At 40.3% G+C, this 23,744-nt stretch overlaps 1 protein-coding gene across 4 annotated transcripts in view; it reads right to left on the reverse strand.

Moving 5' to 3' along the window:
* The window catches only part of rgs19 (regulator of G protein signaling 19), a 33,206-nt gene extending 29,167 nt beyond the window's left edge, over positions 1-4,039 (reverse strand). For 2 of the 4 annotated variants that reach the window (XM_071477485.1, XM_071477487.1), the window contains exon 1: positions 3,718-4,006. In XM_071477485.1, the coding sequence (XP_071333586.1) occupies positions 3,718-3,774 (57 nt within the window). In that variant the 5' untranslated portion in view covers positions 3,775-4,006. Of the gene's footprint in view, positions 1-3,717 lie in introns of all 4 variants that reach the window. The other 2 variants (XM_071477488.1, XM_071477486.1) reach the window with 2 other exon arrangements.
* Between the last annotated feature and the right edge of the window lie 19,705 nt (positions 4,040-23,744).

Consider the following 23,744-nt stretch of genomic DNA (forward strand, 5'->3'; position numbering starts at 1 on the left):
AAAAAAAAAAAAAAAAAAACAGGGAAGAAAAAAAATTCAAAGAGCTGTACTTTCAAAACCTGACATGTCTGTCACTTCCTTCCACCTTTACTTCTGATTTCAAAAGCACCTTCCTGTGCAATACCTTCACCCGCAGCTGTCCTGTGTGATTCATGAAGGCAGAGGCATTTACCACACAATGAAGGGATGAGGAAAATGACAGAAATTAAAGGAGGGATTAGTTGTATAATACCATCTATCCTCAAACTAAGTGGACTTAAATACAGCAACACATTCATTTCTGCTTTTGTTGTGTCTCTTCCTCTTAAAGTGCCTGACCAGAGGCTGCACCTTATATGGTCATAAATAGGAATAATACCACAATCCTAAAAGTCCCAATAGGAATATTAAAGTTTTAGTTTATGCTGAAGTTGTGCTACACAGGATGATGTATACAATGAGGCTACCACTGGACTGCTGTATGTAGGTACTTCACAGTGTCAGTTTATACATAAACATACCATTGAGTACAGCAAGGTCACTATAAACTCACAAACCAGAGACACTGTAGGAAACGTAAAGAGACACTGGTGATTTTTTTTCCCCCACATATCAGCTGATGGAGCTCTTTAACACATGTCCTGGCGAAAACTCTTAATTATCACTTTTTCTGTTGAAGAAACTTGTGACATCACAATAACATTCACTGTAATTTTCTGGAGGGACTGAAAGTGTCAAACTCAGATCCAGAGAAAAAAATAAAACACTTCCTCTGTCATCAGGATGACATTCAAAGTCAAGCCCATCATCATAATGTTACAACACATCATGCATCCTTTTAATACAGAAATCCCGCTACACTGCCATTAAGAAGACCTCTCATCCTGCCGCCTTTACTTGTTTACACTGAACCAAACAAAGATGCCACAGTGCCGCTCCAGTGTGTGTTTAGATAGGACACCGACAGGTATCATGACAGCGTCAGCATCCCGCCATGCTGGCTATCCCTTTTACACATATGTCAATCCGCCTCGGTGGCTACCTCCTCTGCCTGCATAAAGGCAGAACAAAAGTGGTCCCCCCATTCAATATTTGTACCTTTTATGCAAAACAGCAAGGCGGAATAAAGGCGCAACATTCCCACCTTGAACAGGGTGTGTAAAATCCTCCCACTCTACAACTTCAATGCTGATAATGGAGGAATATTAAAGGGGCACTCCAATCATGATGAGCAGTTTTTAAAAAAAAATCTTAACATTAAAAACCCTGCGTCTACATTAACCACAATGCAACTTGACCATTGAAAATTCAGACCGCTGAGATTCTGTGTGTTATGCTGGTACCGCCTTGTGTTGCCTCAAGTCGCTGGGCTCAGGCAGAAATGAGGAGCAGGTTACAGGGGTCTGGTAAGTTCTCCTCTTTCTAACTCCACACTCTCATGTTTTTTTTCTTTTTCCAACATGTAGTCCTAAGTCTGGAGCCTTTTGTGGCACCAGACTTTGCACAGCTCGCTCTGGAGCCACAAAAGGCTTCATACAACTTTTTACACATATGCGGAAGTACTGCCCAAGACCTTTAAACAGACTTAGTTGTGTTAAATCAGTGTTCTCCTTTAATATTACGCCATTGAATATAGTGCTTCAAATTGGCCAAGAAAGGGCAATAGTTGAAAATTACATCTACCTCCACTAACTGATGTATTCCTCCTATCAAATAATTCTGCCAACAAGTCTCAGCTACACAATGGTAAACCAACATGAGTTTCATGGCCTACAATAGAAGAACCAAAGCCAATTAGCTGAATCAGAATCTGCGATGACACTGGCTTTTTTTTTTTTAAAGGGGAACTATTATGCTCATTTCCAGCTTTATATTTTTATTCTGGGACTCGAGCTTTGCATGATTCATAGTTCAAAATTCTCCTTGTTTAACTGAAACAGCCTGATATGCAGCCCCTCAAAGAGAATTCTTTCTGCATTTGCAGGCTAAAACTAACCGAACTCTTCCCAGCTTCCGCTGTTACTGCCTTTGTTTGAGGGCGCGCCAAACTTGCAGGTAGGTGAGCGTCATGTGAATGTGTTATATAATGACATAGATAAGTTACGGAAGAAAAGCCTGGAATACATAGCTCCCTTTACTGTGGACTTTGTAATCGTTGGATTGGCGGAAATTGGCAATTGATTGGAGAATAATGAGGCATTAGAGTCAAGTCATTCCTGAAACAAACAGCCAAGATTCCACTGGCATCTCTGAGGTTAGCGCTCAGAAACAGAAGCTACCAACATTGCTGGTTAACGAGCTAGCAAACTCATCAACTAAAAACGAAAAATCATTCTGCCAAAGAAGAACTACTGAATCATAAACGGAAATCGCTGAAGCTAGGATAGTGTTCTTCATTTTTTTTTTTTTTTTTTTTTTAAATCCACCTTGCCACATCATTCTCAGACCTAAACACTGTAAAGACAATTTGCTATTGGTTGTTGGAGAAAAACTGACGTGTCAAAGTAAATCGAAATGGAAGTAAAAACAAGAACTCATCGCAGACATATCCCTTTTCCAAGACATGGCTCGACTCGACTCGACTTGCTTTTCCTGGTTTTCCATCGGGCAAAAGTTGTGGATAGTACCTGGTACTTCTTTTGTCTCACCTCCGCAGAGGTTCCTGGCGAGCTGAGGCGATACCAAAAGGTGACGTGAAAACACTGCAGACTGCCGATGGAGAACTGTCACTGTCGCGTTATCATTGCGCAAGATGGGAGCCACCAGTTCTAAACAGCCAAGCAACAGTAAACTGCTCGCTGTAGCGCGTTACTTTCCTTTAGTTTTCATATAGTCTTAGTCAGGCTAACCACAAAACCACGCCGTGGTCAACTGAGGAGGCGCAAATGTTTCTCTGTTTGGCATCTCTTCAGTGTGTTCCGCTGAAGACGCCATCACAACAGTTATGTTCATCATCACTAAAGTAAAAATGCTGGGGTGGGGGTGGGGTGGGGGGCACCATCTGCAGTACAAATAGAAGTACCTGGTACCAAAAGCAAGTAAAGTTGAGTTGAATCGTTAAAAAACCCTATTAATGTGCCACCACAAACAAATATACAAAGACTGCAAAGATTCTACTGGAATGAATGAAGTTTGGTCCAAACTTTAACTGTCATACATCCCATTGGAGCTGGGCCTTGTCCCCTGTGAAGCGTGCCTCTGACTGTCCCAGGGCTCTCAGTCACTGACCTCTGAGACATGACAACTGACAAGGGAAAGAAAGAAAACGGGATAAAACAAAGGTACAGTGAGAAATGCCTTCTGTCCTCTTCCTCAGTTCTCTGGCAGCGAGCTGTCGGCGTGTTTTGTGCGTCCTGCTTCATGTTAGAGAGAAAAAGAAGAAGAAGAAGAGCTGAAGACGGAGCACTGGTCTGAAACACCCCCGCCGGTGTCACTGTCGGTGAGGAAACCGTTTAAAAGAAACGGGAAAAGACGGAAAGGGGCTCTTCTTCTCTGTGCCCCCGCTGACTGCACGCCTGCTGCCCGTTCCGTAGAAGGAACCAAGGAGGTAAGAAAGGAAAGAAGGAAAGGGAGGGAGGGGGTGAGGGGAGGGGAGAGAAGGAATCACGGAGACCGACCTTTTCCTCAACACCGCGGAGCGAGGAAAAGCCCCGCCGCTGACTGGAGACCAGGGCAGGGGAAATTAAACCGACCCCCCCCCCTGTTCCAGCTGCTCTCTGCAGCCGCTCAGATACTCACAATCTTGGCATTAATAAGGTCCGGAGGGCGGTATCCGCTGCGCTTTCGGAGGCACATCCGTGTGCTGTCCCCGCTCCCCCTGCCGCTCCGCACCGGGGGGGTTTGGTGCGCGGATTTTTTTGATTTATTTTTTCTAAATATCCTGCCGCCGCCGCCGCCGCTGTATCGGAAGAAGAAGAAGAAGAAGAAGGAGTCCTCCTCCTCCTCCCCCCTTCTGCTGCTTTCCTCCTGCTCGGGTTTTTCCCAGAGAGAGAGAGAGAGTGATAGAGAGACTGACAGAAAGAGTGTGTGTGAGAGAGAGGGAGAGAGATCACCGCCCTGGCGGACTGAGGCGGCAGAGCGCATGCGCGGATTTATACGTTCATCCAAGCGGGAGGAGACCCGGAGTTCTCTATAATAAAACTTTATATATAACAATTTTTATGTGTTGGTGCCTACATGTTATTGCACATAATAAAACACCACGGGGAGTCATCTAAATACTAGACCAGGGTCTTTATTGATAAATCTGTCTTTATTATCTACTTTTATGCACTCTCTTATTTTTATATAGATTTCATAGATAGATAATTTTTTTAAACATATTTTTTTATATAAAGAACGATCAAATCAATTGGTTGTAACTTCACACATGCATTAGTCATTTTATTTTTAATGTAAAAAACGTATGGACATAGGTGTAGCCTATGTTTTCTGTGTGGAAAACTATTTTAATAGTCTGCCGATGTTCATTTATAGATCATTTAGATACAATAATAAACATGATAAAGGTACCACACCTGCAGTTTTTAATGAGAAAACTATAATTTGAATGTCATATGTGCTCATACTTCATCAGATTATTTCCACAATATTTGAAATTCCCTAATAGTATAGATGCAGCACATGGAGATATCGATGAAATGACAATTAGAGAAGTCAAGTGACCACAAACAAAAGTTTTCAGCAATATCCTGCTTCGCATGTGCACCACAGATCTACATTATACTTCTGACCTCACATTCAAACCACTGAGCCTCCAACTTCTCTTCTCTTCTCTTCTCTTCTCTTCTCTTCTCTTCCTATTCAATCTTAGTTTGTCGGATTGGTTGGATTAACGACATAACAATCGTCTTAACAGGACTCTGCAAGGCTCTCGTCGAATCGATCAAAGATCCATTGTGCGGTGAGTGGCTGATAAGAAAAACACACATACCTAGAAAGAGAGAGGAAAAACAACTGCAGGCTTCCTCCAGGAGCTACAGCTCCTTTCCAGGAATCACAAGGTTTACATGTCCTCAAACACATGTTGAGAATCAGTGTAATTAACGATGGCAGCCACCACTACTGCTATTGTGCAGCTGTTTATTCTAAAGCTGGTCCTTCTCTCTCTCTCTCTCTCTCTCTCTCTCTCTCTCTCTCTCTCTCTCTCTCTCTCTCTGTAGCTCCATCCATTCATTCATCCATATTAGCATGTAAGGAGATAATGTTGCATGTGGAATTCTTGCTTATTAAAAGAACAATTATGACTGTGTTCTGTTTCTTTCGTTCACCTCTAAGACTGGCTGTGCAGGCTCTGGTCTGACACTCAGTGAGTCTAACAGAGGAGTAATTTGGAGGTGGCTGAAGCTCAATATCCACTTGTCATGTTTGGTTCCTCAGGTTTCTTAATGGGTTCACGATTTTTGTCTTGATTTTTTTTCATGTTGCCTCTTGGTCTGGGTTGAAAATGCTGCAACTCTGGAACAACTGAAGGACAAAGACATTAACCCATTTATCCATTAAATCACTGGCTCAGAGGCTGTTGCTGTGGTTCTACTTTCTCCTCTAGATAATTTCTTTCTTTATTTGGTTGTTTCATCACAAGCAAAAAATATTTAAATGTACAATTAGCTGAGTTTTAACAGGAGGCAGATGATGATGTTTGGTGAGTGACTGCTTCATATGATGTGAATGGACCAACAGCAACAGGAGGGGGCGCCATACACCAAGAAGAGAGAGAGAGAGAGAGAGAGAATCAAGCAAACAAATTATAAAAACAAGAACATTTTTTAAGAATACATGACCGAAATTTGCATTTCAGCCTCTGAAAATGAACTGAATACCACGTCCTCTTGCAGAATGGCACTTCCTGCATCGGTGTAAGTACCTGATACTGCCAAGTGAAAATGTCCAGTGAAGCCAGTTGTTGTTTACTTTTTTATGCCTGACTTTTTGAACAGTTAAGTGTGCCCTGCCTCATATATGAGTCCTGAATAAGGGAGAATATGTCTTTTAAAAATCAGTTTACTAAAAATCTGCCTGGTCACTGAATCACTTGCCTTTCACCTTCACCTTAAATCCATCTGATGTCACTGTCAAATACTCTCCTTTTCATTCCTTTCCTAAGGCTCATCATGGCTCTTAAATTATGATCCTAGGATCACAGAAACACTGTCAGGACACCACAACATCTGGGTAAAATCTGTCTGCAGTCCAGCGCACCCTGCTGAAGTCCTGCTGCTGACACTGGCCTCCAGTCTCCACCAGCGTCTGTTATCAGAGGTTAACCTTTGATCGGTGATACAATTCTGAATCATATCTAGCAGCACAAATCTCTCTTATCAAATGCATTTCCACTGCCTGAAGCATATCTGCTGCTTTGTGTGTAGGTGACATGAAAACACTCAGAAAGGCCTTGATTTGTTATAAAACTGACTAATATAACACCACAGGGCAAAAAACATAAAGCATGATGGGGCTCAAGATCAAATCTAAATAATATCTCAGGCGTTAATGAGCAACATGTGCTTAAATGGTGTACTGACTTCAAACTATGTAAACATGAGTGAGTCTTTGATATAATTCAACACTGAAATACACTGAGCCTGCCACTTGTTGAATGTGCTTTGCAGTGCTCTCTGTCACCACAGGGGGGCACTAAAGCTGCATATCACGCTGCTGATCTGTTGAGCATTTGGAGGTTATGCAGATGGGCTTGTTTTCTGCAGACAGATATTGACCAACAGTTTCATTCAGGATGCATTTGCTCCCTCTGCTCCACATATTTGATTCATCCTCACAGAACCTGAGCTACAACTGCAGTTTGTGTTGTTTTGTTGTTGTTTTATCTGAGTGAGGTCCACCCTCAACCTGTGCTATTTTTTTTATTTTTTTTTTACAAGGAATAACAACCTGAGTCCTGGCTGCACAAGTATATAATCTTATAGTGATTAGTTTTATAGTGATGGAGGAATCATTATAAATAAAGTTATTTTTCAAGGGAAGGCTGAGTATTTCTCATTGAGTTTCTTGTCAAGTTAATTTCCCTCTTCATCACATGCGTGTCTCAAAGGATGTCACACAAAAAAAAAACCAACAGAGATCTGACTGATTAATAAAACAACATGACTGAGTAGATTTTGCAGCAGAGTGAAACAAGGAAGGAAACACAAACTGCCAGGGTGATTCTTTAAAGGTCCCATATTTACTGTTTTACAGTGTTTTCTTATAAGTGTTGATATCTATAAGAAGATATATTTGTTGGTTTGATGTACCAAGAATAATCTCTATGTAGATTCACATCTCCTATCTCTGGCCTCTCTCTGGAGCTCTAGCAACAACAGGTCAGTGAACCAATCAGAAGAGAGGCTCTGAGGCTCTCTTCTGATTGGCTGACTGTTTTATAGCAGTTTTCGGGTAAACACTCAGAGAAACCAAATCCTGCAAGGTTCGGTGGCAGGTCCAGGTCAGCTGAGAGCAGTGACTTTGCTGTGACATCACAAAGTTCCAGAAGTCTTGACGGCTGGTTTTAAGGCTCAGTTTCTGAATACAGGCTGTGTGCATTTCTCTGTGGACTGAGGCTTTTATACTTTCACACTATTAATATAGAACCTAGACCTGCTTTAGTATCAACAAAGACAGTGCATTTTAAAGAAGGGTTTCCAGCAGAGGCAGAGTGTTTCAGTACTCTGAGACAAACATGATGAGGCAGAAACATGAAGCTTCAGACGACAGCAGCAGATGTGAAATAGCATGATTCACCTCTCTTTACCTCATTGGTTTACAATAAAAACAAAAGTGTGTCAGTGTTCCTGTGTCACATCACTAGACCTGTAAATGGATTTGCTTAAATCGACTGTCCTGTTAATGTGTCAGGTCAAGCCATCCTCTTCTCAGTTTCAAAATACAGGAGCTATTGTTTTACCTTTTCCGGCATGAAACTGTCTTTACAGGGCTTAACTACGGAGATGGGATATGAGTCATGTGATGTGTTTCTGTAACTTTACAACAACTTGCTTATATTCCACAGATACTGTTCAGGTCAAATTGAGAAGAACAAAAAAAATATCAAATTTTCACTTTCAAATCTGAGGCCAGTGTCAGAGAAATTGAGTTCAACTATGCACAGAGAGCTTGTCTTCTCTAGTTTTTTTCTACCTGCAGATTTTGTCAGGTTGAAGTTGGGCTGGAGAGCAGGAAGTGAAACCTCCACCCATGGCTGCAAAACAGGAAACATGAACACACACACCCACACACTTACTTACTTGCAGTTTTATCTCCACGTGTTCATACGTCTTCACTGCTCACTGAAAACAGCACTTTTGCACATTTGTTTTCCTGTCTGGTTCCTAATTCCTTTTTACCTTAACAACTGTGTTTCTCTGTTCTTCTTGTTCCTGAACAGCAGATTACTGAGAAGTATTCTCACTCAAAGCAGGCACCTACACACACAAACACACACTGCAGACTGAGAGTGTAATAACACAGACAGACCAAGAGTTCCCAATGGGAGCAGACTTAATTCTCTAACTTCTACTACAGTCTTGTGTGTCCAGTCAGACCCCAGGAAGCAGTTTCTTCTGATCGTTTGCTTGCTCAGCTTTTCTTTAATAACATATCATTTAGTGAGACAAACAGACATATTTAGCAACTAGCTGGGGAAGAAAGACGAGAAGAGTCAAATATTCTCCCCAGGAGCTGGTGGAGACCAAAGCAGATCAAAAAAGACGTAACACTGGACTTGAATTCATCAGGTGGACACAACATGGCAAATTACTGATGTTACCGATGTTGCTCTATCTGCCCAAACTGTAACTTGCTTGAAAAAGTAGCTAAGAACTGTTCTTTTCTCTACTGCTTTCATTTAATCATTTAATCTTGCACTTTAATTAGTTATTACCAGTTTTTAGTTCTATGTTTTATGCCTATTTTATTTCTGTTAAGGACCTTAAATGAGCTCTGTGTATGATAATGTGCTTTGACTTGCCTCATTTCCACATCTGTCAGTTTGTTGTGGAGTTTACCCTCTAGTGGCCAAAAACTCATTCATGCTACTTTTGAAGAAAGAAGCAACACAGCTATACTAAATCACAATTATAATCCTTCTAAACTCCCCTGGTAAAAGGAGGCTACCTAACTGCTGTAGTATATTAATAGACTGTATGTGGTGTAAACCTGCTAAACACAGCACAAGGAAGATAATGCTGCATTCAGTGCTGATCTTAGTGCTTTAAATTCAAAGTTTTCACTTCACTCACTCACACACACAACACACACACACACACACACACACACACTCGCTCAGCCACACACATGCCTGTGGAGAACAGACATGTTAAAGACATGTAGCTGCATGTCTTAACGGTCACATATGTAAGAATAAGAAATATTATGACTCCAGAGAGTCATTGATGACAATACATCACAGATATTTTCAAAGGATACACACATGCCCATGAACATACAGTACAGTACTTTAGGCTAACAGATGACAAACAGCCATACAGTAATATATATATATATATATATATATATATATATATATATATATATATATATATATATATATATATATATATATATATATATATATATATAGACACACACACACACACACACACACACACACACACACACACACACACACACAGAGTCATGTACAGTAGATGCACAGAGGCACATATACTCTAATACACTAATTATAAGATGTTTTTTGATCATGCAGATGAAAGACTGACGACCTCTAATGTGAATTCTCCTCACAACTAAAACACTTTGATTCTCTGACTGAATTTATGCAAAAGAAATGGAAATACAGAGTTTGTCTGTCTGAGCCTATTTGATGGCTTCCTCAGGATAATAAAAATCAGCTGTCAGTCTGTAGCGGTGTGGGATAACCTGCATTTTCTGAACATGCATAACAGATGCAAGATGTCTTGCAAGGGGTACAGGTCTCTTATTATTATGCTTAGATATATATCATCCACACTAGATGTTGGTAGGGGATTTTTAATGGTCAATGTAATAATAATAGTTGGATTATTTGGTAAACAGTTGAACAGTTTCTTTTTCCTCCCAGACCATATTCAAAAACTGTGTCTTAAAATGAGCCATCAGGACATTGTGATGTCACAACAAAACCGTCAACACCCTCAGCCAGGCCCAGAGCCTCTCTTCTGATTGGCTCACCAACCTGTTGTTACTACAGCTCCAGAGAGAAGCCTGAGAGAGGGGATGTAAAAACTACACTGAGGTGGTTTTTGGTTCTTAAAACCACAAATATATCTTCTGGTGGGTAACAAGACTTAAAAATAAAACAATGGAAAAGTGTAAAATATGGGACCTTTAAAATGCAGGATAAAGAAAGACACACCTTATCATGTATTACTCACAACAGCCTTAACATGGAGAGCCATGCTAAGCTAAGTGCTATCAGTGTGACTCACTCAGACCAAACCTCCCTGAGTATGCGTGTGTGGGTGTGTGTGTGTGTAAGTCTCCGCTCTAAATCAATGTCAGTCCTTCACGATCCTCCATCCTCCATTATCTCTTCCAGTTTCTGTCTCAGGGGGAAGAGAGAGCGAGAGAGAAGGCGGGTATATGATGGTGGGATGGAAAAAGAGAGAGAGAGAGAGAGAGGGAGAGAGAAAGCAGAGACAGAGAGAGAAAGTGAGAAAGTTAATTACCGTGGCAAACGGGGCTCACATTGACAGACAGTGCAGTTGGCTGCCAGAAGTGGAAGCTCTTAATGGACGTCTAGACAAAGCCTCAATGCAACATTCTTCAGTGCTGTGATCAAATCAACTCCCACGGATCAGATTTGGCACAGCTAGTGTTTTAAAATAATTGTCAGCGTTTGATTTATTGTACTTGTTAAGGGTACAGCTATTTTCAAATTTAAAAACTTTCAGCCACAGGTAGTAAAGTCAAGTCCATTGTGTCTATATGGCGAGATAATTCAACCCTTTAAAAAATAAGCAGTAAAATCAATTTTAAAACTCACAGGTCACCTGTGAAGGGTGGCGAGGATCGGTGCGATGTGATCGCAGCTCTTAGAACGTGTCAAAAGCCTGGAAGCGGTGTTTTGTTTCAGCTGTGGTCTCTGGATGTTCTGCCTGCTGATAGCAGAATAAAAAATGTTGCAATTGTCGAATGTGGAGGAGATGAAAGCGTGGATGACCTTTTCTGCACCTGCAGATTGGAATTGCCAGCACCAGTCAGAACATCGGTGGGGCAGAGAGAAACTCACTCGCTCTGGCTCCGAACAGGAGTCCACAGCAGTGAAACATCAGAGAGTCCAGCCGAGGAATAGAAACTTACTGATGAAGGCTCAGGAATTTGTTTGGTTTTCAGTCACTTTCATATATTAATACCAAGCTAGATATATCAGCCCAGATAGCAAAATGAATCCTCTAGTCCAGTATACACTCTGTTACCACATCCATACACTTCCACATCTGGGGAGATTTAGACTGTTATCCGCCAGTGATGACTGGCAGCTGGAAGATTTTCTGAGTGTGCGCCAGAAATGGTCCAGATGTAGAAGCAGCATCTGACAATCATGCTGTACATGGGCCAGACATGGGCCCTGGAACCAGTGGCCCAAGTGTAGGCCAGATGTATCGTGCTGGGAGAACTTTCAGAAAAATTCATGTTTCCCTGTCACAATTATGACTTGGAAGTGAACTATTTACCAGTTGGAAACACGTAATAACGATATTCCATATGACACGACTCTGGCATTAGTCTCTAGTATACGTCAAACTCCAAAAACTCTTGACCCTACACTTACCAGCATCTTTTTGTTAGACCTCTGTTACTAATAAATAATAATCTCTTTTCAAACTCCCTGTTGACAGTAACAGACTTTCTGTCAAAAAGCCGAAACCATGGTAATTTTGAGTTTTACATGGCTGTTCATTTATCATTACCTACAGTTAACATCAACGTTTTAACCTTATCTAAGTCATTTTTTTTCTAAACCTAACCACATTTTAACCATGGTGGCAGCAGATCTGAAAACACCCAGTTTTGTAATGTCCTATGTGTTCTGAAAAGCACGAAGGAATGATGTTGTCGTTTATCGTGAGGTCTGGATGACCTGCTTTAATGGAGGATGGATGGAGGAGTGTCGTATGTCTGGATCCAAAAGCACGTGTTCCACAAATACTTGGATGCAAAGTCTGAAAGCAGGGGAGGAGGGAAGAAGCTGAGATTTCTGACACCACATCAATAAAGTACAGACACCAAGACGCCAGAAATTCAGTAAATAAAACCCAAACTCTCCGCAGGACTACACGTTACAGGGACCGTGGTAAAACCTGCAGCCTGAGCAGTGGATCGACTGAGGAACTCAACAACTGACAGGCTGGTTGGTGACGAGAAACAAGTCTAGGCAAAATGGTCCGTCAGGACGTGTTCATCACACCATCATCATCCTGTAACACTGTCAGTCTGTCTCCATCTTACACTCAGCAGGAGTTTCGCTCTTATTCACACTCAGTCTAGTGACAAGATAATGATATGGCATGACAAACCCTGTGTGTGTGTGTGTGTGTGTGTGTGTGTGTGAGAGACCAACAGTTTGCTGCAGAGGCTTCGCTTAAATTGGTTGAGGAAGTCATGCCACAGCGTCCTCGCTTCTTCTTCTTCTTCTCTGTCAGTTAAACATGTTGTTATCGATCTATGTGGCACAGAGGAAGATGGGATGGACCAAGTCACAGAGGTGAAGGTGAAGCAGATGAGGAGAGGTGGTAAGGAGTGAAAGACAGAGAGAGAGTGAGATAAGGTGCAGAGAGAGAGAGAGAGAGAGAGAGAGAGAGAGAGAGAGAGAGAGAGAGAGAGAGAGAGAGAGAGAGAGAGAGAGAGAGAGAGAGAGAGAGAGTCAGAGCAGGTCCTCTGACACGGTGATGATTGGATGGATAACGCTGCCTTCAGCCACGTATCAATCTATCTGCCACCTCTCCTCCTTCTCCCACTCTGCCCTTGATGTCTCTTATTAACCCTCTCACTTCTCTTGTCTTCTTTTCTTTTTATCATGAGAAATTTTAACACTTGCTTCCCTCACATGTCCTGTGCTCACAGTTAAGGCAAAAGTAAAGGTCTGAATTAAAAATGATTCTTATTTAGTTAAGTCTTGAGATCTTTGTAGCTTTGAGTGTTCCTCATAACACAAATCCATTACACTCATCCCCTCTCCTCCCTTTGCCTCCATCACCTTCCTGCCCTCTCATCTCCTCCCCTCCTCTGGCTCTAACCTCCTCGACCTCCCAGTTCCTCCTCTGCTTCTTACGTTATCTCCCCTCCTCCTGCAGCCTAATCCTCTGCAGCATTATGCTACATAAAACATTAATGATATATCTTTATGTAACAGAAACCCTGTTATCCAACAGGCACAAAACGGTAGTCATTTTTCACCGCTGGCTCATTAACCGCAGATGCTTGGCGAAAGGTTAGTTGGGTTTTTTTTCTAATCAGTGTTTTACAGTAGCGACCTATTTCTGAGCTGGAGATCGGTTAAGTAAAGGTCTGTCTTAAACCACATTTATTTGACTTATTTAGTTTAGTCTCGAGATTGTGTAGTTTTGAGTGTTTTGGTGATACAAATCCACACATGGCACAGAAACTGATCGATTTTTTTATTCACAGCTTTTTTTATAGCTTTGCTTTATATTATCACATGTTTGTTTTCATTTTATTTCTTAATGTTTTTGTGGCATTTGTCCAGTGTTCTGTCCACTTGGACATTTTTTTTGTAATGCTCAAATTTTTGATGCAGGATGCTAATTTGTTGGCTCATTTCCTGGTTTCTCAGTAACTGTTTTTACATATTTTAAGAACTTGATAATGAGCTATCTGTAGTAAGGGCTTTTGTATGATCAATTAACAACAAATATTTCCTTACTTTGGAAGTTTGTGGTTTTTTTAATACATGTAAATTCTTACAATTCCCTTATGCAACTTTTAATTCTTTGTAGAGTTTCACAAACACAAAATTGTACAGTAGATACATAGTAAAAGTGCTGCCAGTGCTGCACAGCTGACTGCGTGGCTCCATGAAACCTGGACCCAGGTGTGTGATGTGTCCAGCCAGAAATTTACAGGCAAAAATTAGCCTTGTGATGTTCATGCAAATCAAATAACTTGACAGTCTGTATTAATCTGCCTGATTTACCTATGGCAACGATGTTAGCTGTATATAAGTATATATATATATATATATATATATATATATATATATATATATATATATATATATATATATATATATATATTTTTTTTTTTTTTTATTTTAATGTTTTTCATTTAGCTCTAATTACTTTGTCCTTGATGCAGAAGTGTCAAGGTGACGTCTCAAATTCTTAAAATCGGGCTGGACAGTCATGACGTAGGGCGACTGGAGGGTGGCAGGAACATGAACGTTCACTACCACCGTGGTGATGGATGTTTAAAATCTGTGACTTATATTGTTAAGGTCTGTCTGAAATGAGACGCAGCATCTGTCTGCCCTAGAAATGACCCTGATGCCGCAGCGGTGTGACGGCAAAACACGTCCCCTTAATATAACGTGACTGTGACATCGGACCGGCGCAAACATAACATGTGTCCTCCTGCACATTAAACCCTGGAACCAAGGACAGGGGAATGTCAGCTGTGTGTGTGTGTGTGTGTGTGTGTGTGTGTGTGTGTGTGTGTGTGTGTGTGTGTGTGTGTGTGTGTGTGTGTTTGTGTGTGGATATGTGGCTGCATGTCTATATCTATTTGTTCGTTTAATTTGCAGCCTATGTTAGAAAAGATAAGTCATTACCACTAGAACTTGAAACCTGTGTGTGTGTCTGTGTGTGTGTGATTGAGTGTGAGCTGACAGATGTGACTGAGGGGAATACTAAACAGGGTGCGACAGAGCACTGTGACTGACAGAGGAAGATAAGGGCAAAGAGACGTGGAAAGACAGACAGCGAGGCAGATGGAGGGATGAAGAGAAACATGGCAAGAGAGCAAATGAGAGGGTCGAGGGAGGTAGAGAACGTCGAGCATGAGAGAGCGACACCTGTCAGGACTAACCTGTCAGCTTGTGAACATAAAGTGAGATCTCTGCAGAGTCATAAACCGACATTTAGCTGGTGTTTTTGTTGGTTGCTGGAGGTCATTTTGTTATTGTGTTTTCCAGGCAGAGAGCAGAGTGAGCCGGACCAGGTAAAGTGAAAACATTCAAAACTGGACAAAACAGATCCCGACCAGGTCAGAACAAAGTGACAACCTCCATGGCTGAAAAATGAGGCCAACATGAAAGTCCCAAAAAGGTACAGTTCCTCCAGTGGCCACTAGGGTCTGGCTTCAAAAGTGAGTCAGTCCCTATAGACTCCCATGTTAAAATGTCCAGCTGAAAAGCAGAAATAAACATGTTTACAGCCTGGTACAAAAACCAGGTTTGGTCTCTAGAGCTAGTTTCCTCCTTCATGACAACTGTATGGGGGTGAATTATAATATAACTCTCCTGTTTAAATTTGATTGAGGCTTAAGGTTCTGCATAATTGAGGCTGTGGCTGCTTTGAGTGACAGGTGGGTCAGTGTATCAGCTCCACACACGCCCCACCTCTTTGTCCATTTTTGGATTAACCGAGAGTTAGGCGGCGTCGGATGTCAGCCAAGATGGCGAAGGCGGAGCAGCTCACTCTTAGCCTACGTCCATCTTTATTTAGAGTCTTTGGTCAGAACAGACCTAGACCAGGTCAGACAGAGCAGAACAGATGTTTCCTGCAGCTAAACGCAGATTAAACGTTGGTATTTAACTTCTCATCACACGAGGGAGTGAGTAAGTGCTCATCCCAAATGTTGAACTATTCGTTAACTTGGCCTGATCTGAGGGCAAGGCGAGTTTATTCATACAGCACCATTCACACACAAGGCAAACACAAAGTGCTTTACAGAGGCATGGAAATACATTGAAAATAGAACATTAAGATGACATTCAAATAGCATTTAAAAATTATAAAAACAAAACAAATTTGAATAAATAAAATAAAAATATTGACTAAGTCTGTACATCATTAATCAACTGACTTCCTCTGGTATTGACGGTAATTGTGATATTTGAAAAAATAAATATTGATATTGTGTTAATAATACATATATGATAATATCATGACGGCAGATTTTAGGCCTTGTTTTATTCATCCGTTCATCTGGTTTCCTTTACACTGTCCATCGAGTGTAATTGTTCTTTTTGTAGCTCCTCCCCACACTTGTATTTGATTCTGCTTCATTTACCAAAAAAGAGACAAAACACACAACAAACACAGTTAAAGATGAATTTGACTGATATTATTATATTCCAATTTTTATTATTATCATTATTATTAATATTATGATTATTTAAAATTTTCTACAGATATTTTTATTGTGAATTTTTTTAGCCATGATAATCGTGTGGTGAAAATCTGATATTGTGACAGCCCTAATGTGAATGTGAATGAAGGATGTCCAACCATCCATTTCCGTCCCCAGGGCCCCAAGGCTCTGGAAATCAGCCTGAGGAAGTCAGGTCGGCTGAATTCTTTTAAATCTCTTGTTGAAACTTTCTCTTTTATCAAGGAACCATTTACTGATTTCATTTAAGTTTTTAATTTTCTAAAATGTTCTTCTTTTATCACACTGTGCACCAATTTGATCTGTTTTTAAATTTAATCTGACTTACTGCAGCACCGTGCCTTTGTGAGGCATGATATAATAAAATGCTCTATAAATAAAGATTTTTATAATAACATCAAATTTTATTGCAAAACTGTCCAATAGTTGTCGAAAGAAGACTTTTTATTAAAAATAATCTGTACGCTGAAAAGATGAGCTCAACTTCAGGTCATGGAGTGGAAAATCATTTCAGACTGTAATGAAAGACGTCCCTCTGAATCCATTAGTCGCTAAATTCTTTTAAGATTGAGCTTTTCTTTAAAAGGTCTATAGTTGACCTACAACCTTCAGCTGTCAGTCAATAAAAAACAAATAAACATGGTCTTGTGTGTGTGAGAGAGAGAGCAGGAGTTATAGGGGATAATTGGCTTGGGAAATAAAAGGTGTGTGTGTGTGTGTGTGTGTGTGTTTGTGTGTGTGTGTGTGTGTGTGTGTGTGTGTTCGTGTTCAAATGTGTTCCTTTATTCAGTGCTGGTAAATAAATGGGCCAATTTAACTGTGTATCGATTTGAGAAATTGACTGAAACATTGTAAAACATTGTTAAACACAACCACCCACACACACACACACACACACACACACACACACTTTTCATTCCCTGAGACAATCACTATCTATTATGTGTGTTGCTGTCACACATCACACATCACACTTCCTCTTACACTGTGCACTCAATACATGTCTTTACACTCACCACAACACTCTGAATTTGATCCTGAAAAACTATTCTGATACAGCTGTGAGTATGAAACTCTGATCACATGATAACAGATGATCTCACACTGAGAAGAGATCATGATGGTGCCGGGTCTCAGTCTTTGAATAGAAGCATTTTCGTATTAAAGGGATTCAGCAAATCAAATGGTAAAAACATCCACAGAGAAGCAACAGAGACAAAGAGCAGTTTTCCCTCTAAGCCTCTGCTCTGCCTGTTCAATAACTCCATCAAATAACAGAAGCATAATCAATGACTGCCTCGTGCTCTGTTACTCATCAGGACCTTTAATTTAGATGCAAATTGTCAGGAAGGATAAGACAATATTTACCAGAGGGATCACTTAAATACCACTGAGATGATGCCCACGGGGGACGGAAACAACAATAAAAAAATTATATATATATATATATATATATATATATATATATATATATATATATATATATATATATATATATATATAGGGCTGAGGAGAAGAGAAGAGATGTGTTTGATGGATTGGTTTCATAAACTGGACTTTGAGTCAAGTAAGAAGAACGAATGAGCTGAGTGTCTGCAGGCAGGAGGAGAAAAAAGAAGAGAGTGATGGAGATAAAATGACAGAATGAAGAGATGGTAGAGGCCGGGAAAGAAGTAAGACAACAACACAGACGGAAATAAAGTGACACAGCGAAGGAATGAGAGAAAAATGGATGAAAAATTGGATTGAATATGATCCGGAGAGAAAATACAGTGACAGAAAAACACAATAAATTTAATAAATAGACAGGAGGAACAGATTTATGACCTGTTAAAATATCTTCAAGCCTGAAAGAAAGTATTACAGTAAACAGTAGAAAAAAGCAAATAATGGAGAACAGAAAGCTTGAAAATGTGTTTAATTTTTAATTGGATTGTTTTATCCCAGTGTGAAAGAAGACCGCAGTATCTTCCTCCTTCAGTCATTTATCTCCTTACTTTGTAAGGATTGTTGTTTGACTCAGCTCTGCATTGTGCAGGGAGAGAGCTGCCTGAGAAAAGATGATTAATTACAGAGAATTATATGCAAATAGAATGAATCATAGAAAAGAGCGAGGGACCTTAAATTAATTATCCCAACGCACCTACTTTAGTAACACAGGAATTCCACAGCAATAAGAACAAGCAAAAATTTATACATCATAATTATGCTGAAATATTAGAATGTCAGAAAGAAAAGTTATATAAAACCTATTTATTTTTTTTATTTTAAGTTGGTGAAACACTTTGTCAGTCTGCTGGAACTTTTGTATTGTGCCCGTAAATATATTTTTTTGTGATAATACTGACCCCAGAATCTAAACAGGACAAAACAGGTGATTCTTCAGTATCAAAATGAAATGTAACGAGACATTTTCTCTGTAGCAGCTCAACCTGCTAATGTAGATGCATGTGTTTTGTCTGATAATGCTCCATGTTGCAGCCTAATTGTTGCATGGTGGCATTTATTTCCACAGTGGACTCAGCACAGAAAAAGTTCATAATTGATCTCATCTAAGTTTTTTTTTCCTCCTTTTTAATGACATAGATGAGAAGTTCAAGTTCTAATTCATTTATAATGCACATTTCTGTCATGGATCTTATCTCTAAGTGCTGCAACTCAAACTTAGGTGCATATTAAACAGTATGCCTGACACCAACCCCTGGGATTGGATCGGATGTCCCTGGTGTAAACTGTTATAAAACTGCTTTGTTTGTAATAGAGAAAACATTAGGGACCATGGACTACATGACATGCAGATCTTAGCATTTCACACAACCAATCACCAACCAGATCTGTGGCTGTGAAACCAGCAAATGATTGGTTACTGTGTTACCGTTACCGCTGTGAAATTGACACAGACACTTGATGACAGCAATCCAGACTAAATTCTGCCTTAATGGAACTACTAGTAAGTTTTGCTACTGCTCCATAGCCAGCATTAGCATTAACAACTGTTTAGTTACCAGTCTAGGACAGAAGTTAGAAGTTCAGCATCAAACTTCCCTCCTTTGCTTTCCGCTGCTGGAGACAGCTCTTGTTGAGTAATCCTCTTGTTTCGCTTCTATCACTTCTTTTCTTGTACTGAAGTTAGCATGCTCACCAGCTAATCCTGGCCGGGCTGGACCGTCTTTTCACTTTCCGATACTGAGTCACTGTAGTGTCCAGTCTTCCCTGAAGAAGTAGCGCTTCTCAGAGGACATATTATAACCTCTTGTCTTGAAAACACAACGATGGCTCCAGCAAAACTGAAGTAAACCGATGTTAATGCTAACGATGGCTATGTAGTGTTACGGGTCCCGTGGACGGGGACTGGGTGACAAATATGTTTCCTGTAAAAGCAGGTGAAGAGCGGACTAATGAAGACACGATGCTTCTCTGTTTCCTCCAGAGTGTGTCTGAGTTTGATTTATTTAACAAAAATCAAAGATATGTAAACACAAAACATCAGTCTTCCTTATGCAATTCAGCTGTTTTTTGTTCACATCATAGAAAGGGGAAACTCTTCCCCTTTCTAGCGCGTTTTACCTGTAAATAACTTGGCAAACCACCTTCAACTCTCTTGTTTACATTAGAGTTCATAAAGGGCGATAACATAAAACAACATTTTGCAGTTCACACACTGTTCACCAACCTGTAAAAGCAGGTGAAGAGCGGAGAAATGAAGACACGATGCTTCTCTGTTTCCTCCAGAGTGTGTCTGAGGGAGCGATGGAAGGTGGGGCTCCTTCCCTTACTGTACCCCCCGAACACCTAGAGTGACCACAAACGTTCCGCCCCACCGCTTTCAAAATAAAATGACCCCCTTAATATGGTTCATTACTTTTCAGTGAAAATGCATATATACATGAATGAAAATCGTCCCATAAACACACATTATTTACACTAAACAACATTAATGTGGTCATTCCCTTTTAGGGGTGCCGCAGTAGCAATAGCAAAACTTACAAATAGCTCATTTAAACTTCCTCAAAAACTACTGCCTACTGATATGAGGGTGAAGCATGGATCAGAAATAGATCACGGGATAATCACCTTCAAATGACAAAGAGAAACTTCATGATGACACAAAGATGTGGACAAGAAGGGGAGAAGAAAGTGAGTAAAGGAGACACCAAAGTAGAGAAGAAGGAAATAGATAAAGGTTGGGTGGTGAAATAACAAAGGAAATAAAAAAAGCAGAGGAGAGAAATGCTAATCCACAAAAAAAAAAAAAAAATACACAAAACAGAATGGACAAGGAAATATTGTCTAGATAAAAGGTACAATAAAGTATTGGCAGCAACAGACAGGAAATGCAAATGTTAAAAGGTTAAATGAAGGGAGAGAGTGTGAATGACAGACAGGAAATTAAAGGTGTTGACAATCAGATTGGGATTAATGAAACAGGAAGGGTGAAGCCTCTGGTGAGATTTTAATAGAACGCTCCTTCAGATAAGCTTGAAGGTCATTTAAGGATGAAAGATTCATTCTGATTGCAGTAAGATCAGACCAGGTAAGACGTCGGTGTCTCTGCAGGTTTCAGAGGGTTTATTAAGCATCGGCTGCTTGGCAGGCAAATTTATTTATTTAGCTACTTATTACATGCATGCCTCAGAGGGTTTTTCCACATGTCAAACACCAGAGTTGATTTTTACCAATTACTCATCATTGTGCACCTCATTGTATATGCATGAGGAAAACTGGGAAAAGATAAATGATAAAAATATGTGCCAAAACTAGAAATAAAATGTATCAATAAAATAAAATGAGCTTGTGAATTTTTAATATATTTTATCAGCTAGTGAAGGTAAAAGTATCGGGGATAAAAGACTGAGCTGCAGCCTCAAAATAAGTTTTAAAAACACACAATCACCAATCAAACTTTACTGGCATTGGCATTTATTAGTGGGTTTACCCATGTTTAAAAATCCTGCTTATACCTGCAAATTTTGGTTTAAAAAGGCTACCAGCCTCTACCACTCTGGGCCAAAACACAACCTTTATCTCCTAATTTAAGGCAATATTTTTTTCTGGAAATTAAGCTTGAAAAACGTAGGGATGGTCTTCCATTTGAGGGCGAGTCAATTATGTCTTCATTACATCAAATGTTCTTTTTGAATGGAGATACTGAAAAGTGTAACTCAGTCCTTCACAGTGTTTTATTATTGTTTGTTTGTAGCCTTAATGTTGCTAAGCTCATTTTGACGTCTATTTATAGAGTCTTTCAGAGTCAGTCAGCCCTAAATGTGTTTTGTTACTCCAGTTCAACCTGCAGGAGATTCTGAAGGCTGTTGTAACATGTTTTGCTGCCACAGAGGAAATAAAATCCATGACAAGTGAAAATGAGCTCATGGTGTCTCCTGACGTCTTCAGTGCAGAAAAGAACAAAAGAGAAAATCTATCAAACAGCCAAGAATTACAACTGCCACAGATGATGATGAGTTCAAAGAGTATGAAAAATGCAAACTGTCAGAGAAAATGATTCTGAGAGAGAAATGAGAGTTGGAGAGAGGAATCGACTGGCTGCAGTAACTCAGTCAGCTGGCCAGAGGCTGTGGTTCCCAGAGTTAGTAAGAGTAGAATGGGGGGCAGAGCCTTCAGCTATCAGGCTCCTCTCCTGTGGAACCAGCTCCCAGTGTGGGTTCGGGAGGCAGACACCCTCTCTACCTTTAAGATCAGGCTTAAAACTGTCTTGTTTAGTAAAGCTTATAGTTAGGGCTGGCTCGGGTATGTCCTGACCCATCCCTTAGTTATGCTGCTATAGAGCTAGACTGCTGGGGGATTCCCATGATTCACTGGGCGCTCTCTCTCTATTTCTGTCTCTCTCCCTCTCTCTCTCTCAATGACTTCATGCCATTAACTTTGTTTTTTTTCTCTCCCGTAGTTTTGTGCTTCTCCTCTCTCTCCCTCTCTCTGTCCTCATTCTGCAGGTATCTCTGCCTCGGGAGCAGCAGGATCCAGATCCACCACTACTCATCTTTACTATTACTATTACCTGTCTTTATTATTAATAACGCCATTACCGACACAGCTGTTCCTGGTCTCTCTCTCTTCTCTCCCCTCTCCTCCCCCTCCCCCTCTTTCTATCTTCCCCTAAACCCAACCGGTCGAGGCAGACGGCCGCCCACCCTGAGCCCGGTTCTGTTGGAGGTTTCTTCCTGTTAAAAGGGAGTTTTTCCTCCCCCCTGTCGCCAAGCGCTTGCTCGTTGTGGGAACTGTTGGGTTTTTCTCTGTAACAAAGTAAGGTCTTGACCTTACCCTGTAAAGTGCCTTGAGATAATGTATATTATGATTTGGCGCTATACAAATAAATTGAATTGAAATTGAATTCACTGAGAGAGTGACCAGCCCACAGATCAGTCCGTCTGAACAGAAATGAGCCCAAACACCGTTACACTCTCAAATGGCTATGGGAGGATGAGAAAATCACAGTTAAATCAATTCACTATAAGCCTTGTTTTACCAGTGTTATTTTGTACGGTTCACAGTGTAATGATTCATGAAAATGTGATGGATTACTTGAAGACATATCTCTTTATCAGTGAGCTCATTTGTTTATCTTCTTGCTAACGCTTCAGTGTACTATGACAGAAAACAACCTGTGTTGCTGCTGTTTTAATATAAATACTGTAATGATACTGGTCATGAACTGTCCAAATAATTTGTACGCTACTCTTTGGCTCTTAAGCGTCCATTTAAACAGATATTAGATTGTTTCGATGAGTGTCTTTTAAAAGTATCTAAAACATGATTTTTCTGCACAACAGCACATCTCTCTGCTGCTGTGCTGTGTTGCCTTCTCCCTTTCCCAACAGGCAGCGCGCTGATCTGAATTGACTGCAGGTAATGCACTGACTATGCATGACTACCTCACACAATACCCATGTCAAATAACCCAAACTGTTCCTTTAACAAAGGCTACGTTCCTCACACTATTTGGGATAAGACAGGTGATCGTCAAAATGATATTCATGGAAAAAAAAAAATTAAATTGATTCTTGCTCTTATCACTAAAGAACGTTTCTTGAAACTGAAGCTTTTTATACATTTACATTAACTTGACTTCACTTCCTGCTTTGGAAGAAGAGAAACGAAGCCTAAAGAGCATTTTTTGTGATAATCTTCTTAATTAGTAGAACACAGTGTGGTTAAACATGTGTCTGAGATCCCTGCTTAAAAAAACATATTGTGTGGTGAAGCTGCAGTAGAAAGTTTTAACATACAATACAACTGCTAAATAATGACTAAAATATGAATGATGGGAAACTAAACTTCTCTATTGCATTAGGTCTCCAGGTTTTTAAACCTGTTTATAGCCTTTGGGACACCCCCCCCCCCCACCACACACACACACACACACCAGAGAGAGACATGCTATATTTACTGCTATGTACTGC

Source organism: Trachinotus anak, unplaced genomic scaffold (genome assembly GCF_046630095.1).
Source record: "Trachinotus anak isolate AG129_WGS33_773 ecotype Australia unplaced genomic scaffold, CSIRO_AGI_Tana_v1 ptg000004l, whole genome shotgun sequence".
NCBI lineage: Eukaryota > Metazoa > Chordata > Actinopteri > Carangiformes > Carangidae > Trachinotus > Trachinotus anak.